Source organism: Homarus americanus, unplaced genomic scaffold (assembly GCF_018991925.1).
Source record: "Homarus americanus isolate GMGI-L3 unplaced genomic scaffold, GMGI_Hamer_2.0 scaffold14393, whole genome shotgun sequence".
Classification (NCBI taxonomy): domain Eukaryota; kingdom Metazoa; phylum Arthropoda; class Malacostraca; order Decapoda; family Nephropidae; genus Homarus; species Homarus americanus.
In genome coordinates, this window is record NW_024730271.1 from 541,930 (window position 1) to 558,489 (window position 16,560).

The 16,560-nt window shown below is 44.2% G+C and overlaps 1 protein-coding gene across 1 annotated transcript in view; it reads left to right on the plus strand.

Moving 5' to 3' along the window:
* Nucleotides 1-15,557, plus strand: part of LOC121866935 (melanopsin-like) — a 50,094-nt gene extending 34,537 nt beyond the window's left edge. The window contains exons 6-9 of the mRNA XM_042366685.1: nucleotides 3,153-3,340; nucleotides 4,103-4,202; nucleotides 13,710-13,889; nucleotides 14,658-15,557. Of these exons, the coding sequence (XP_042222619.1) occupies nucleotides 3,153-3,340; nucleotides 4,103-4,202; nucleotides 13,710-13,889; nucleotides 14,658-15,277 (1,088 nt within the window). The 3' untranslated portion in view covers nucleotides 15,278-15,557. The remainder of the gene's footprint in view (nucleotides 1-3,152; nucleotides 3,341-4,102; nucleotides 4,203-13,709; nucleotides 13,890-14,657) is intronic.
* The last annotated feature ends 1,003 nt before the right edge of the window (nucleotides 15,558-16,560 follow it).

Consider the following 16,560-nt stretch of genomic DNA (forward strand, 5'->3'; position numbering starts at 1 on the left):
TCCTGCCCCAGGTGAGTCCTTCCTCCTGCCCCTAGGTGATCCTCTTCCCCGCCCCAGGTGAGTCCCCTCTTCCTGCCCCTGGGTGAGTCTTCTTTCCTGCCCCTAGGTGAGTCCTTTCTTCCTGCCCCTAGGTGAGTCCTTCCTGCCCCCAGGTGAGTCCTTCTTCCCTCTCCCTAGGTGAGTCCTCTTCTCCCCTCTGTCCCTGGTGAGTCTTCTTTCTTCCTGCCCCCAGGTGAGTCCCTCTTCTTCCTGCCCCCAGGTGAGTCCCTCTTCCTGGGTCCGGAGTCCCTTCCTCCTGCCCCCAGGTGAGTCCCTTCTTCCTGCCCCTAGGGTGAGTCCTCTTCTGCCCCCTGGGTGAGTCTTCCTTCTGCCCCTAGGTGAGTCCCTTCTTCCTGCCCCTGGGTGAGTCCTTCTCCTGCCCCTAGGTGAGTCCCTTCTTCCTGCCCCCTGGTGAGTCCTCTTCTTTCCTGCCCCTAGGTGAGTCCTTTCTTCCCTGCCCCCTGGAGTCTCTTCTTCCTTCTGCCTCCCTGGGTGAGTCTTCTTCCTTCTGTCCCTAGGTGAGTCCTCTTCTTCCTGCCCTAGGTGAGTCCTCTTCTTCCTGCCCCCAGGTGAGTCCCTCTCTCTCTCCCTGCCCCTGGGTGAGTCCTCTTCCTCCTGCCCCTAGGTGAGTCCTCTTCTTCCCCTGCCCTGGGTGAGTCTCCTCCCGCCCCTGGGTGAGTCCTCTTCCTTCTGCCCCTGGTGAGTCCTCTTCTTCCTGCCCTAGGTGAGTCCTCTTCTTCCTGCCCCTAGGTGAGTCCTCTTCTTCCTGCCCTAGGTGAGTCTCCTTCTTCCTGCCCTAGGTGAGTCTCCTCTTCTTCCTGCCCCTAGGTGAGGTCTCTTCTTCCTGCCCCTAGGTGAGTCCTCTTCTTCCTGCCCTGGGTGAGTCTTCTTCCTCCTGCCCTAGGTGAGTCCTCTTCTTCTTCCTGCCCCTAGGTGAGTCTTCTTCTTCCTGCCCTGGGTGATTCTTCTTCTTCCTGCCCCTAGGTGAGTCTCTTCTTCCTGCCCTAGGTGGTCCTCTTCTTCCTGCCCCTAGGTGAGTCCTCTTCTTCCTGCTCCTGGGTGAGTCTTCCTCCTTCTGCCCCTGGGTGATTCTTCTTCTTCGCCCTGGGTGATTCTTCTTCTTCCTCTGCCCCTGGGTGATTCTTCTTCTTCCTGCCCCTAGGTGAGGTCCTCTTCTTCCTGCCCCTAGGTGAGTCCTCTTCTTCCTGCCCCTGGGTGGTCTTCTTCTTCCTGCCCCTAGGTGAGTCTCTTCTTCCTGCCCCTAGGTGAGTCCTCTTCTTCCGCCCCTGGGTGAGTCTTCTTCTTCCTGCCCCTAGGTGAGTCCTCTTCTTCCTGCCCTAGGTGAGTCCTCTTCTTCTGCCCTGGGTGATTCTTCTTCTTCTGCCCCTGGTGAGTCCTCTTCTTCCTGCCCCTAGGTGGTCCTCTTCTTCCTGCCCTAGGTGAGTCCTCTTCTTCCTGCCCCTGGGTGAGTCTTCTTCCTCCCTGCCCCTGGGTGAGTCCTCTTCTTCCTGCCCCTGGGTGAGTCTTCTTCTTCCTGCCCCTGGGTGATTCTTCGTCTTCCTGCCCCTAGGTGAGTCCTCTTCTTCCCTGCCCCTAGGTGAGTCCTCTTCTTCCTGCCCCTAGGTGAGTCCTCTTCTTCCTGCCCCTAGGTGAGGTCTCTTCCTGCTCCTGGGTGAGTCTTCCTCCTTCTGCCCCTGGGTGATTCTTCTTCTTCCTGCCCCTGGGTGATTCTTCTTCTTCCTGCCCCTGGGTGATTCTTCTTCCTGCCCTAGGTGAGTCCTCTTCTTCCTGCCCCTGGGTGAGTCTTCCTCCTTCTGCCCCTGGGTGATTCTTCTTCTTCCTGCCCCTAGGTGAGTCTCTTCCCTGCCCCAGGTGAGTCCTCTTCTTCTGCCCCTAGGTGAGTCCTCTTCTTCCTGCCCCTGGGTGGTCTTCCTCCTTCTGTCCCTGGGTGAGTCTTCTTCCTCCTGCCCTGGGTGAGTCCTCTTCCTCCTGCCCCTGGGTGAGTCTTCCTCCTTCTGCCCTAGGTGAGTCTTCTTCTTCTGCCCCTAGGTGAGTCCTCTTCTTCCTGCCCCTGGGTGATCTTCCTTCCTGCCCTGGGTGATTCTTCTTCCTGTCCCTGGGTGAGTCCTCTTCCTCCTGCTAGGTGAGTCCTCTTCTTCCTGCCCCTAGGTGGTCCTCTTCTTCCTGCCCCTGGGTGAGTCTTCCTCCTTCTGTCCCTGGGTGAGTCTTCTTCCTCCTGCCCCTGGGTGAGTCCTCTTCTTTCTGCCCCTGGGTGAGTCTTCCTCCTTCTGTCCCTGGGTGAGTCTTCTTCCTCCTGCCCTGGGTGGTCTTCCTCCTTCTGTCCTGGGTGAGTCTTCTTCCTCCTGCCCCTAGGTGAGTCCTCTTCCTCCTGCCTGGGTGAGTCTTCCCTCCTTCTGCCCAGTCCTCTTCCTCCTGCCCCTGGGTGAGTCCTCTTCCTCCTGCCCCTGGGTGAGTCTTCCTCCTTCTGCCCCTAGGTGGTCCTCTTCTTCCTGCCCCTGGGTGAGTCTTCCTCCTTCTGCCCCTGGGTGAGTCCTCTTCTTCCTGCCCCTGGGTGAGTCTTCCTCCTTCTGTCCTGGGTGAGTCTTCTTCCTCCTGCCCTGGGTGAGTCCTCTTCTCTGCCCCTGGGTGAGTCTTCCTCCTTCTGCCCCTGTGGGTGCTTCTTCCTCCTGCCCCTGGGTGAGTCCTCTTCCTCCTGCCCCTGGGTGAGTCTTCCTCCTTCTGCCCCTAGGTGAGTCCTCTTCCTCCTGCCCCTAGGTGAGTCTCCGTTAATCTTCTTGGGTGTCAGTGTGTGTGGTTTCTGATGGGTGTTGAAGAGCGTCCAGCGAATGGTTAAACCATCATTCTTAAAGGGTTAAACGTTTAAGGATGATGGTTTAACCCCTGAAAGCAATTGATTAAATCATCGTCCATAGGTTAAACCATCTTTAGAGGGCTACGTCATCGTCCTCAAAGGGTTAAAAGTTTATCCCTTTGAGAACGACGACTTAACTCTTTGAGGATGATGATTTAACTCTTTGAGAACGTTGGTGTAACCACCAAACCATCGCCCTCAAAGGATTGTAACAACCTTGTGTTTTCCAATACCTGGGCAGGTGTGATGGTGACCTGCTATTCCCTCATCATCATCCAGGCCCACAAGTATCGTCGAGAGATGAGCCGCATCGCTGACAACGGGACCACCACCACCCTGATGGAGAGGGAGGGCGGGTCACTCTTAGGACAAGTTGGCTCTCTCCGTAAGACACAGCGTTCACTTAGGCTGCAGAACAAACTAGTCAGAGTAAGTTGTGTCAGAGAGAGAGAGACACACACACACACACACACACCTCCACTAAAGCTCGTTTCATACTACTCTGTTTTTGCCCATCTCTGACGTAGTATAGCCATCGATGACGTCACGGAAATGGGGGGGCCCGTTCACACAAGGGAGTTCAAATGTAAATGGACGATGACAACCGTTGCTAGGCCTTCTTCCTCGCAGATACACACGGGTGCTCTTGTCTTGTCTCTAACAAAGATAAAAGATCAATACTCCTTATCTGAAGGGCAGGACCTGAACCCTTAGTCACGGAGACCCTTTTGTGGTTACACTCTCCGGCCTCATTAGTCTTAATCAACACTCGGGCTGCCTCCGGGTGTCTTTAGGGGTTCTGTTTTGTGGTTGCGCCTCAAGAGGTTCAAGCTAAAAATAAAGTTAACGATTTTCTTGAGAATTTCTTTTATCGTATTAAACTTGACCGTGAGTGACCTGTTATTTTGACCGTTTGGAGTCTTTGTCTCTATCCTTTCATATATCTTCCCGCTACGGTACAGAGTATCTGGAGTCAAGGGCAAATATGGAGTATCTCCCTCCCTCTACCTTCTTTCCCTGTCATTCATTCATCCTCACTACTGTAACAGGTAATTCTTATAATCCTCCCCTTCCATAACAAGGCCCCAAATATCTAACTGTTTTTATCTCTCTTAACACAGCGTAGGTTAAGCACAACTTGATGAATCACTCCAGTATGTATTGGTTACTCACGTGTGTTGTGTTGTGTAGATGTCGATGGTGGTGGCAGGTGGGTATGTCCTGGGCTGGCTTCCCTACGCTGTGGTCTGCATGTGGGCCACTTACGGCGACTACAGCGCCATACCCATAGGTTCCCCTCAACATGGTGTTAATAATGGTAGTAGTAGTAGTAGTAGTAGTAGTAGTTGTTGTAATTACAGTAGATGTAGTAGTAGTAGTAAGAATAACAATGTTTAATAATAATAATAATAATAATAATAATAATAATAATAATAATAATAATAATAATAATAATAATATAATACAAATATTATAATAAGTAAATTAGTATCATACTTATGCTGTAAGTATACAAAAATTCATTTGTATTGTATCATCGTTTATTCATAAGAGACTACAGCCACTGTATTCTTTAACTCAGAGATTTATTTTATTTTATACCAGCATTTTCATTACACACCTAAAGCTTCGCATCCTTTCCCTGCCAACTCCACTCTGTCAACCTCACCGCCAACCCCACTCTGTCAATCTCACCCTGCCAACACATCTTATCTCCAGCGACACAAACAACAGAGTGATGCATTATATTGTCATCTTAGTGCTTTAAAATAGGACCCAATTCTTCGTAAACACCTCATCCAGGGCAGGAGTAGCGACTAACACGGTATTATTGGCGGGAAGAATGTGACGTACAGGCCATTATAGTTTATATTTAGATTCAGTTTAAGAGTCTGGGAGTCATAACCTAATCTCCTACGTGGCCAACCGACTTACCTTTACCCAAACATCCATAAGAGGTCCCAGAATTATTTTTTTAGTTTCTATGTAAACATATATATGATATGTATTTCCTTTATTTCGGTATTTAAGCAAACAAACAATTTTTTTTTCTTGCGGTGTATGGACAAGTAAATCAAAATTTTTATTTTTATTTTTATTTATTTTTGGTGGGGAGGGGGTTCGTTGGTTTGATAGTACAAGTAAACATACATTGTGTTTCGCGTTTTATTTCAGGTCGAGTTAAGAAAATTATCTCCCACGCGGCTCTTTAGCTTATAAAACAAATCCATATATTAACCTTTTCTGGGATCAGGAGAAAGAAAATGAAGCCCTCGGTGTGTAAGGTTGACCTACACAGCAAACTTGAGGATCTATATAGCATGGTGATGGGGTCCCTGAGCCCCCCCCACATCACGCTGCCTCAATTGGAACAACACTCATCTGATCAAGTTCAAGGTCCTTGTTGAGGTTATTCTTGGGTCGAGAGCGAGGTGATTAGTTTTAGTTTAACAAATTTATTGACAAATCCTGGAGTACAGTTTGCCTATTCCGAGTAATTCAGTCAGGTCTTGACACTTCTCAATGCCACACAGGTCAGAGGTTCATACACAAAGAAATACATCGTATTCATTGACAGCATACACACACATATATATACTTATATATATATGTAATATCCAGAAATTTCAAGTAATTTCAAATGCCCCGCCATGAGTGATACTGAGCGTTCAAAGGTCATCTGAGGGGAGGGCGCTGCCTGCTCGTAGCGAGACTGCAGAACTAGGCCTATGATATTCAATCCTTAAATTTGCAGATTAATAATGATGCGATTCATGAAGTTAAGGGACTATTATTGAATTTGAAATTATTATAGATCGTTTAGCAGTCTGAATAATGTTGCAGGTGTCCCAAGGTTATTGATTAGGCGGTAAATATGTCACGTAGGACCAAGCTAACGCCTTGAGGAGACGCGACGCTGGCTGAGCCCAGTCGGAGAGCATTCACACAGACAAGACGTTCCCGCGCGTCCATCGAAATAGTCACGTGGCCTGATCACCTGTGCTGCGCTATTGCAGTATAACAAGTAAGTCTCATTCGATCTCAGACAGGGTTAGATAGGGCAGTGATAAGTAAACTAGAGCTAACAGTGAGTTCATTTCAGGGTTTCCGTCAAGAACCCACTTGACTGGAGTTGATTGGAGTTGACTGGAGTTGATTGGAGTTGACTGGAGTTGATTGGAGTTGACCGGAGTTGACTGGAGTTGACCGGAGTTGACTGCAGAGATCAGAGCACCGTTGATGATTGAGGGGTGGCGATTGTCGCCGTGGACCACCGATCTAGTCCAAGCCAAGGCCTGTCACTGTTTAGCGGGGTAACCATCTTGAGTGAACAGGTGCTCCCGACAACTAACACGACACGGGACCAGCATCAGCAGTGGGTGATCAGTTCTTACCACTCCGGTGCACAACCCCATCCCGAGCAGCTAGTGAGAGCCCTCTTGCTTAACGAGGCTAAAGTTTCTCTCAACTGCACAAAGGTCTGATTGGCTCACTCTCTTCCTGCCCATGGACACTGGGGGTACACTGAGGCTATCTGAGGCCTGTGTGGTCACACACACTGAGACCCAGAGGTCTAGGACTCTAGGAGATACCAAGAAGACATTTTATCTTCCCTTATCACAGGTGTAGTTAACACCATTCCTCAGACTGATATTATCTTGGCGTGTGTAGTTTAATATTTCTTAAATAATTTTGATAGTAGTGTTTTTTTGAATGTTTGTGTGCCATTAAGTGGAACCAGATGATACTGTGATTTGATTCTTTTAATGCCTCTAATTCTTCATAATTCTGATCTCAGGTATAACCTTGTTCCCCAGAGCAGTGAATTAAGGAGTTAGGTTAGGAGTGTACACCTGTTGGGGTGCTTATAATTTTGTTGACTGATATTATTTTGTTGAAAACCCTTAAGGCCTATTCATTGTGGAGTATTTAATTTCTTATTTTTTAGTACCATTTCCTAAGTGACTGATATTATTTTGTGAAAGCCCTTAAGGCCTGTTCATGTGTGCAATTAACATTTCTTAATACTTCAAATTTATTGTTGCCTGTGTTTCTAATAATGTCTATGTCATGTATAACTTTTATTCCCCAGAGTAGTGTTTAAAGTTTAAGTTAAGAGGTGCGCATATTGGTGTACCATTATTTGATTGTGTTTGTAGTGTTGGAGGGAATATAAGTGTCTAAATTTTACAGTGTGTCTCATTCATCCCAGTCACAGACGCTATCCTTCCACGGGTCACGGACAGTTCATTTTGTGTAGTAGATTTAAGTGTTCTTGTGCTGGTTCGGGATTTTTCTCAAAGGGGCGCTTCCACTGCCTTTGCCATCTATTAAATTTTAATAAACCCCAAGTCAAGTGAGAAATTAAAGTCCAATAGATTCCGACCGGTTACAAATGGTAGCAGAGCGTAGTTTTTAATGTCGTGACTGATAGTACTGTGGTTGGGATAATGAACGCCATCATGTGTTGGTTAGCAATGGTAGGGATTGAACTCGCACTGATGCTCATCCTTGTGCCCGGACTGAGTTGGTTAGGCTTGACAATAGAGATGTGTATGGGGAGGAAGAGAGACGGCCGCGGGACCTTGGTACAGCTGAGAGAGGAGTTCGGAGACCTAAAGAGGGATTATCAAGCACAGGTAAACAGGTTCAAGTGGGAGTCTCAGGCACACATTCAACGGTTCAGGGAGGAAACAAGGGGTGAATGTCAGGCACACGTCCAGCAGTCAAGGAAGTGTGAGGTCCAAGTGGGAAATATAGGGGTACGTAAGTAGTTCAGAGAGGTTGATCGAGCCCTCCAGCTGAGAGACAAGACGAAGCCGACCGATTACAGTTTAGGGTGCATGGTAATGAGAAAAGGCAGGTTGTAGGGGGTGAGTTGGAGGAGTTGTGAGTAGGGCAGAGGGGATTGGAGAGATGGTTAGGTCAGAGATGTGCGTTGAGTAGTGGTTGCTGTCATGAGCGGGATTGAGTTGCTGTCATGAGCGGGATTGAGTTGCTGTCATGAGCGGGATTGAGAGTACGGTTGTAATGTCCAGGGCCTCACTAAGATGGACTGGTACATTGTCAGAGGGTTGGTCTGCCGGCATGAGGTTCGGAGACGTGGACTGAGTATTGTTTTGACACTGGTTCCTCTTAGCTCAAGGGCCAGGCAAAAGGAGAGCATGCTTGTTTTGGACTGTGTATTTTTTTTGACACTGGTTCCTCTTAGTTCAAGGGCCAGGCCAAAGGAGAGCATGTTTGTTTTGGGCTGGTATTAATTTTGACATTGGTTCTCTAGTTAAGGGCCAGGCAAAAGGGGAGCGTGATGTTCTGGTTGGTATTGAGTTGGGCTAGGAAGAGATGGAGTTGCTAGCTGCGAGTGGAATAGTACAGAGTTGAAGGTGGGTTTTAAGTTGTTCTCTCAGCACATGAGGGCAGTGCTGTCTTTTTTAGGGGGGTCGAGTGTTAGCGGGAGAGAAAAGGAGAGAAGAGAAGACGGGAATGCTGCATTTAGCAAAAGGGGTGAGGTGCAGTCCTTAGAACAAAATTTTAGGGGGGTCGTATGCATGTTTTCTCAGCACATGAGGACAGTGCTGTCTTTTTTTAGGGGGGTCGATTGTAATATTCAGAAATTTCAGAGTAATTTCAAATGCCCCGCCATGAGTGATACTGAGCGTTCAAGGTCATCTGAGGGGAGGGAGCGCTGCCTGCTCGTAGCGAGAGACTGCGGAACTAGGCCTATATGATATTAAATGTAATTTACCGAATTAATAATGATGCGATTCATGAAGTTAAGGGACTATTATTGAATTTGAAATTATTATAGATCGTTTAGCAGTCTGAATAATGTTACGGGTGTCCCAAGGAGTTATTAGTTAGGCGGTAAATATATCACGTAGGACCAAGCTAACGCCTTGAGGAGACGCGACGCTGGCTAGGCCCAGTCCCGGAGAGCACTCACACAGACAAGACGTTCCGCGCGTCCATCAGAAATAGTCACGTGGCCTAGTCACCTGTGCTGCGCTATTGCAGTATAACAAGTAAGTCTCATTCGATCTCAGGCAGGGTTAGATAGGGCAGTGATAAAGTAAACTAGAGCTAACAGTGAGTTCATTTCAGGGTTTCCGTCAGAACCCACTTGACTGGAGTTGACCGGAGTTGACTGGAGTTGATTGGAGTTGACTGGAGTTGATTGAGTTGACGGAGTTGACTGGAGTTGACCGGAGTTGACTGCAAGAGATTGACTGCCGTTGATGATTGAGGGTGGCGATTGTCGCCATTGGACCGATCAGTGTAGGCCTGTCACTGTTTAGCGGGGTAGCAAAGGATCTCTTGAGTGAACGAGTGCTCCCGACAACTAAAACGACACGGGACCAGCATCAGCAGTGGGTGATCAGTTCTTACCCCTCCGGTGCACAACCCCACATGTCCCGAGCAGCTAGTGAAACCCTCTTGCTAACGGGAAGCTAAAGTTTCTCTCAACTGCGCAAGGTCTGATTGGCTCACTCTCTTCCTGCCCATGGACGCACTGGGAGTACACTGAGGCTATCTGAGTATATTAATGGTCACACACTGAGACCGTGAGTCTAGGACTCTAGGAGATACCTAGAGGAACATTTTATCTTCCTTATCACGGGTGTAGTTAACACCATTCCTCAGACTGATATTATCTTGACGTGTGTAGTTTAATATTTCTTAAATAATTTTGATAGTAGTGTTGTTTTGAATGTTTGTGCCATTAAGTGGAACCAGAGTGATACTGTGATTTGATTCTTTTAATGCCTCTAATTCTTCATAATTCTGATCTCAGGTATAACCTTGTTCCCCAGAGCAGTGGTTAGGTTAGGTTAGGAAGTGTACACCTGTTGGGGTGCTATAATTTTGTTGAGTGATATTATTTTGTTGAAGACCCTTAAGGCCTATTCATTGTGGAGTATTTAATTTCTTATTTTTTAGTACCATTTCCTAAGTGACTGATATTATTTTGTGAAAGCCCTTAAGGCCTGTTCATATGTGCAATTAACATTTCTTAATACTTTAAATTTATTGTTGCCTGTGTTTCTAATAATTTCTATGTCATGTATAACTTTTATTCCCCAGAGTATTGGTTAAAGTTTAAGTTAAGAGGTGCGCATATTGGTGTACCATTATTTGATTGTGTTTGTAGTGTTGGAGGGAATATAAGTGTCTAAATTTTACAGTGTGTCTCATTCATCCCAGTCACAGACGCTATCCTTCCACGGGTCACGGACAGTTCATTTTGTGTAGTAGATTTAAGTGTTCTTGTGCTGGTTCGGGATTTTTCTCAAAGGGGCGCTTCCACTGCCTTTACCATCTATTAAATTTTAATAAACCCCAAGTCAAGTGAGAAATTAAAGTCCAGCAAATTCCGACCGGTTACATATATATATATATATATATATATATATATATATATATATATATATATATATATATCTTGATAAAAATCCTGCGGAAAATGGGAAACAACGGAGCACTATGGCTCGTGTGATTTTATCAAGATTTATCTTATCCACGTTTCGTGGTGATTTACATGAAATATATATATATATATATATATATATATATATATAATATATATATATATATATATATATATATATATATATATATATATATATATATATATATATATATACACACACACTTACCCGTGTGATTTTATCAAGATTTATCTTATCCACGTTTTCATTGTGGATCTACATGAAATATATATATATATATATATATATATATATATATATATATATATATATATATATATATATATATATATATATATATATATATATATTATATATATCAGTTGCTTCAAGATGTCTTGAATAAGACGAAAGCTAAGGTGCTCCGTTGTTTCCATTTTCCCGTGTGATTTTATAATATATATATATATATATATATATATATATATATATATATATATATATATATATATATATATATATATATATATATATATATATATATATATATATATATATATATATATATATATATATATATATATATATATATATATATATATATATATATACTATATATATACATATAGATCAGATTCATGTGGGTAATGTCACTGTTCACTGCCACGCAGGACAGAGGTTCGTACACAAAGAGTACATCATATTCATTGACAGTACATATAGGTCAGAGTCAGATTAGATTGCCCCGGAGAACTAGTTTATTGGGCACCCCATTACATCCTGTGCAAGGTGAAGCGCAGAAGCGTTTACAGCGCCCATCTGGGAAGCAAGCAGAGTTCATGCTTGCCTTTATGACTCGTGCATTAAGGGCGTAAAAGCCTGAAGGGTCATGGGTTTTGTTGTAAGTTACATAAAGTGACAGAATGATGAGTGTTGGTGGGAAATTTCGGTACAATTTATCTGTTTATGGCAAAGTGTGAGTCCCTAATAATGTCAAGTGCCAGGCCTTGGTGTGAACATACCTTTTAGTGTGATTGTGATGGCGTGTACGTCGGTAGTGTACGCTTCAAGGGGCGTCGAGAGGTTGGTAGGGACGCCCTTCTTGGCGTGAATACGTAGTCCACTAGCATGTCCGCATGGTGGTCAATTGATGTGGAGAACTGGTGGATGGGCCCAAGTGCCGGCATGCCGGTGGGGGCGGGGAGCAGGGTGGTGTCCTCGGGTCCATGAGCAGGCGTGGCTTGCGGTGGGTGGATGAGGGCAGCCGGGCACACGGGGCAGGTTCGGTAGCGTGGACGCCAGCAGTGATGCCAGGTGGAGGTGGGTAGGCCGTGAGCATGAGGGGCACACGGGGTTACCAGGTTGTGTCAAACCAGAAGAGGGTGACTGGGCAGCTGGAGCAGGGGTAGTCTGTGTAGGTTGGAGATGGCAGTACAGAGTGTATCAAAGAGTCTTTCAATACGGTTGATAAATTCGTGTAAGAGGGATATGATCTGTGTCGTGTCACCGGAGGGGTTGGAGAGGGGGGTTATGGGGGGCACAAGGTCTGACAGCGTCTGAGTAGAGACGGGGAAGAGGCCTAGTTGTAGTTGAATGAGGAGCCGGCCGGGACTGCTGTGTTGCAGGGGGAGGAGGCGGAGAAGAGTGTGAGGATAGAATAGAGCGAGGTTTAGGAAGGGGGCATAAAAGGAAGGGATGAAAGGGAGGAGACGAGAGGGAGGGAAGAGGGCAGAGACAAAAAGGGGAAAAGGTGGAGGAATAAGGATAAGAGGAGGTGGGGGTAGAGGAAGAGGGAAGGAAGATAAGGAAGATGGGGGAGGAGGAGATAGAAGAGGAAACAAAAATACAATGAAGAAAGAAACAAGGAAAGATAAGATAAAAAATGGTTAAGTTATTTCAGCAATTTCCTTTGTTTTGGTTCTCTTCTTCTATTTCTTTATACCAGACATGAAACAATGATTGTACATTTATTCACTAATCACAGTGTACATATATACAATCTGTTTACTGGTGTTTTGCATTTATTTATTATTCATTTCTTTATTTATTCATATCTTTTTAGGGTCTTAAGGGGCTTATATAGATATGTCACAATTGGAAAGGTCAATAAACACTGCCCTCTTCACTCTTAACAAACATACCGTACACTGGTGACACCTGTCGATCAGTCTGTCAATTATACTTCCCTCACACAGGAGTCAGTGTCACTAGGCTACAGAGCGGTTCCGTGATCATTGTTCCTCGCATTTTTATTATGGGATTAGCCCATCAGTGACCCACATCAGGGCTTGGGGGCGAAACTATAATAATAATAATAATAATAAATAAAAATTAATAAAAACATTAAAAAATATTAAATAGAAATATAATTAATATAATATAATTAATGCAATATACACTACAACAGTAAAGGACACTAAAAAATAAAAAGATCAATAGTGAGAAACGATAAAATTACGTACAGTATGTTATGTTGTCAAAGTGAGAGAAACAATTGAGACCTGCAATTGTGCGTAAATAAGGCAGAAAGTCAGATCAGCAACCTGGGACTTGGTCACAATTTTTATGAAGCCATATGACAGCAGAGTCTACCATTAGACAACACCAAATTTACACTATAAAACTGGACTTAACTATATACGCACGTTCACTGAAGACATAAATGTCGACATAAGTTAAAATTCTAGGTGTAATTTAATTGTTATTATTGGACTTTAGTTTTATACATTAGCTCAAGTCAATCAATCAAGTACATTCTCACAGCTTCATTTACGGGATCATTTGTTCCGTCGTAGAAACGCAAGAAGGCGGAGTGCTGTACTGTACTGTGTTGTACTGTCCTGTCCTGTACTGTATTGTACTGTCCTGTCCTGTACTGTATTGTACTGTCCTGTCCTGTACTGTATTGTACTGTCCTGTCCTGTACTGTATTGCACTGTCCTGTCCTGTCCTGTCCTGTACTGTATTGTACTGTCCTGTCCTGTACTGTATTGCACTGTCCTGTCCTGTACTGTACTGGGTCAATTGAAGTATCACACTGAACTGTTGTGGCAATTCATTTCTTACGAGTCAAAAACTAATCCTCAAATATTATTGGAAATGGTCATGTAACAACTACTAAGAGATAATTATTTCAGTAATTATGTGTTAGACTCATCTTATGAAATTTGAACTTTCTTCAAAAATATACTCCTGACTAAAATCACAATAAGATTTACCATCACCATCACTGCCTTAGCGAATCACTGTCTCACTAATTTGATATACTATAACTGAATGACTAACACTTTACCACCATCATCAATAATCCTCATTACCACAATCACTGTATCTACTGTGTCACTGAACCAAGTCATGTATCACCCGGCCAGAGGTTCGCCTGGCGGCATCACTCATTTGTAAGTCAGCCACGGCTTACAACCCCTTCATCTACTACTTCATGAGTGAGGGGTTCAGGGCAGACCTGCGGTGGCTGGGACGTCGCGTCGGCCTCATCAAACACCCCATCAACGGTAGCACCTTCCACCCCTCCTACAGGAGCTTCACCAGGAGTAAGTGATTCGTAAATGACTTAGGTGGGATGTGTCAGGTTACCTCAAGATTAGGTTACGGTTTGGCGCCGTTTGACAACATCCACAACTATACGTTCTAGGTACAGGGTAGATGTAGACAACTGGCTTGATTATACGTATATTTTCAGCGCGATTAATTGTTTTAGGTAACTAACAACTCTCGTGCTGACATTATGGACATTATGGTGCTAGATGTTTTATACAGACAGCATCTCGATCTCATCACAGTCATGCTTTGTCTGCTTATACCGCACGTGATTTACACTCTGATAGCCACCTCCCTTGGCATACATCTATTGTTGAAGAGTCCATAAATGTTCACAAACCCAACCTGAATACCTTCAGGAGGCAACATTAGGATAGTTAGTGTTGTGTACAGAGCTTTAGGAAACTTCCTATTATAATAGTACATGCAGTAAGACTTTTTCTTGTTAAGGCGGAATATGGCAAGATGTTGAACACTGAACCGCAGAGTCGTGAGACCAGGACCTAGATAACCCCACGTCTTTATGTAATATTATGAATAACTTATATGTACTGAACCACTACACATTATATTTCTTTGTTAGTCCTCAGCATACAGTATAACGTAAACTCAAATTTTTGGTGAAATCTCTTACTCATGGTGTTAAAAAACAGATATTTTACAATTTTACAATTTATCATCCTACTGCTAATCTGGCTGGCTTAAGAGTTGCTGTTTGTGGTTCGCGAGACATAAGATTAAGGCGAGGACCTCCTCCACAGGTAGCATCAAGAAGTCAAGGGACCGGACGAGGGAGAACTCCATGCAGACTAATGCTAGCCGCAAGGACTCCAACTCCACCTGTCTGACTTCACCCAACCTGGGGACGCCATCAACACCCCTCTCTCCCTTCACCAGCCCAGACACTGGTGATGACCCTCCTGTACACTTACTCTCCAATCCTATATCCATCTCCAGTAGCCCCAGGATAAGCAACAGCTGCCTCCGCCTCTCTAGTTCTAGTCTCCAACAAATGGAGTTCATAAAATCACAGTCACAAATTACCAGACAAAGAAAGACTGAGAAACCATTGTCAGCCACGGATTTTCTTACTGACAAGGAAATCCTTAAGAATTTTAACCCTAGACGAAGGATTGTGAACATGACTTGTGATGTAGATCCTTTGCAGTACCCCTGCAGGAGATCCGTGTCCTTCTCCATGACTCCAGAAGCATCATTACATGTTGTCCCCACTTCTCCAGATCCTACTGACAAAGTTGAAGAAAAACCCAAGAGGACTCTTCGATCACATTCCCTGTACGGCTCCAGGAGTGGCAAAATAATCAAGACTTACCCAAGAAGAAAGCCCTTAAGAGATTCTTTTATGAATACAAGAGTATAATTTTGTTTGTAGATGATAACGTGCATATCCTAATTCATATATTTTATTCTACTGTATGTTAACAAATCACTTGAGGTTGTCCACTGTCCAGTATCCTATTAGATTGTTTAATAAAACAATTATGACTGTTTAGTATCGTCAAAAATTTGGTTAGATTTTATAATGAATACAATAGATCAATATTTTCATATATGTGTAGATCTGTCTGTATAGATGCCTGCATGATTGTCAGTTGTATGTGGACCATTATACTGTAGTAAATGTTTCTTGTGCACAGTTTATATTTTATTCCTGCAATGACATGAGATGTTTGATGACCGAAACAAAGGTGAACTTGTTGAGGCGGAGGTATTGGCCATGTAAATCGTATTACAACTATAATTACTAAATCTATTTTTCTTCATAAGACAAAAACAAACTTAGATTATTCTAATCAACACTAATGTAATGATCTTAAAATCGGTTTTGAGTAGGTAAGATTGGATCTAATAACTAGATCCAATCTTACCTACTCAAAACCGATAAACAGCATAACTAACTTGATTCTAGTTAGTTTATGCAGTTTATCTTCAAGCAAAAAAACGAAATGGTTTAGCTGTCCTGTCCGTGGTAATTCTCCGACATCTACTGTTACCGCCAGACCACCGTTCGCCGCATTCGGCCCATTAGTTGTCTTACTGGAAGCAGGTAAGGAGTTGCTGTATCATTTCCATCGATTTTCTTCGTTCCTTAATATTAATTTTTGACTTCGTGTCGAAATTTTGAGTGAATTTATAATTTTACACCGTATTACAGAATGGATATAGAATCCTTGGAAAGAATTCAGAGGAGAATGACACGACAAATCTCGGGCATTAGGAACCTGAGTACAGAGACAGGTTAACGGTTAAAGCATCTTAATTTGCACTGCCTCGAGAGACGTAGAGTGAGGGGCGATATGATGAATAAATGGAAGTCAGGGCTGAACAAAGGGGACATTACCAAGGTAATCAAACTATCCAACCAGGAGCGAACTCGTAACAATGGTTTTGAATTAGACAAATTTAGATTTAGGCGCGAAATTGGTAAGCGTTGGTTTCAGATTCAGATTCAGATTTGCCCTCGAGGGGGCTAGTTTATTGGGCACCCCCTTACATCCTGTGCAAGGTGAAGCGCAGAAGCGTTTACAGCGCCCAACAGGGAAGTATGAAAAGTTCATACTTGCCTTTATGACTCGTACATTAAGGGCGTAAAAGCCTGAAGGGTCATAGGTTCTGTCAAGTTACATAAAGTGAGAGAATGAT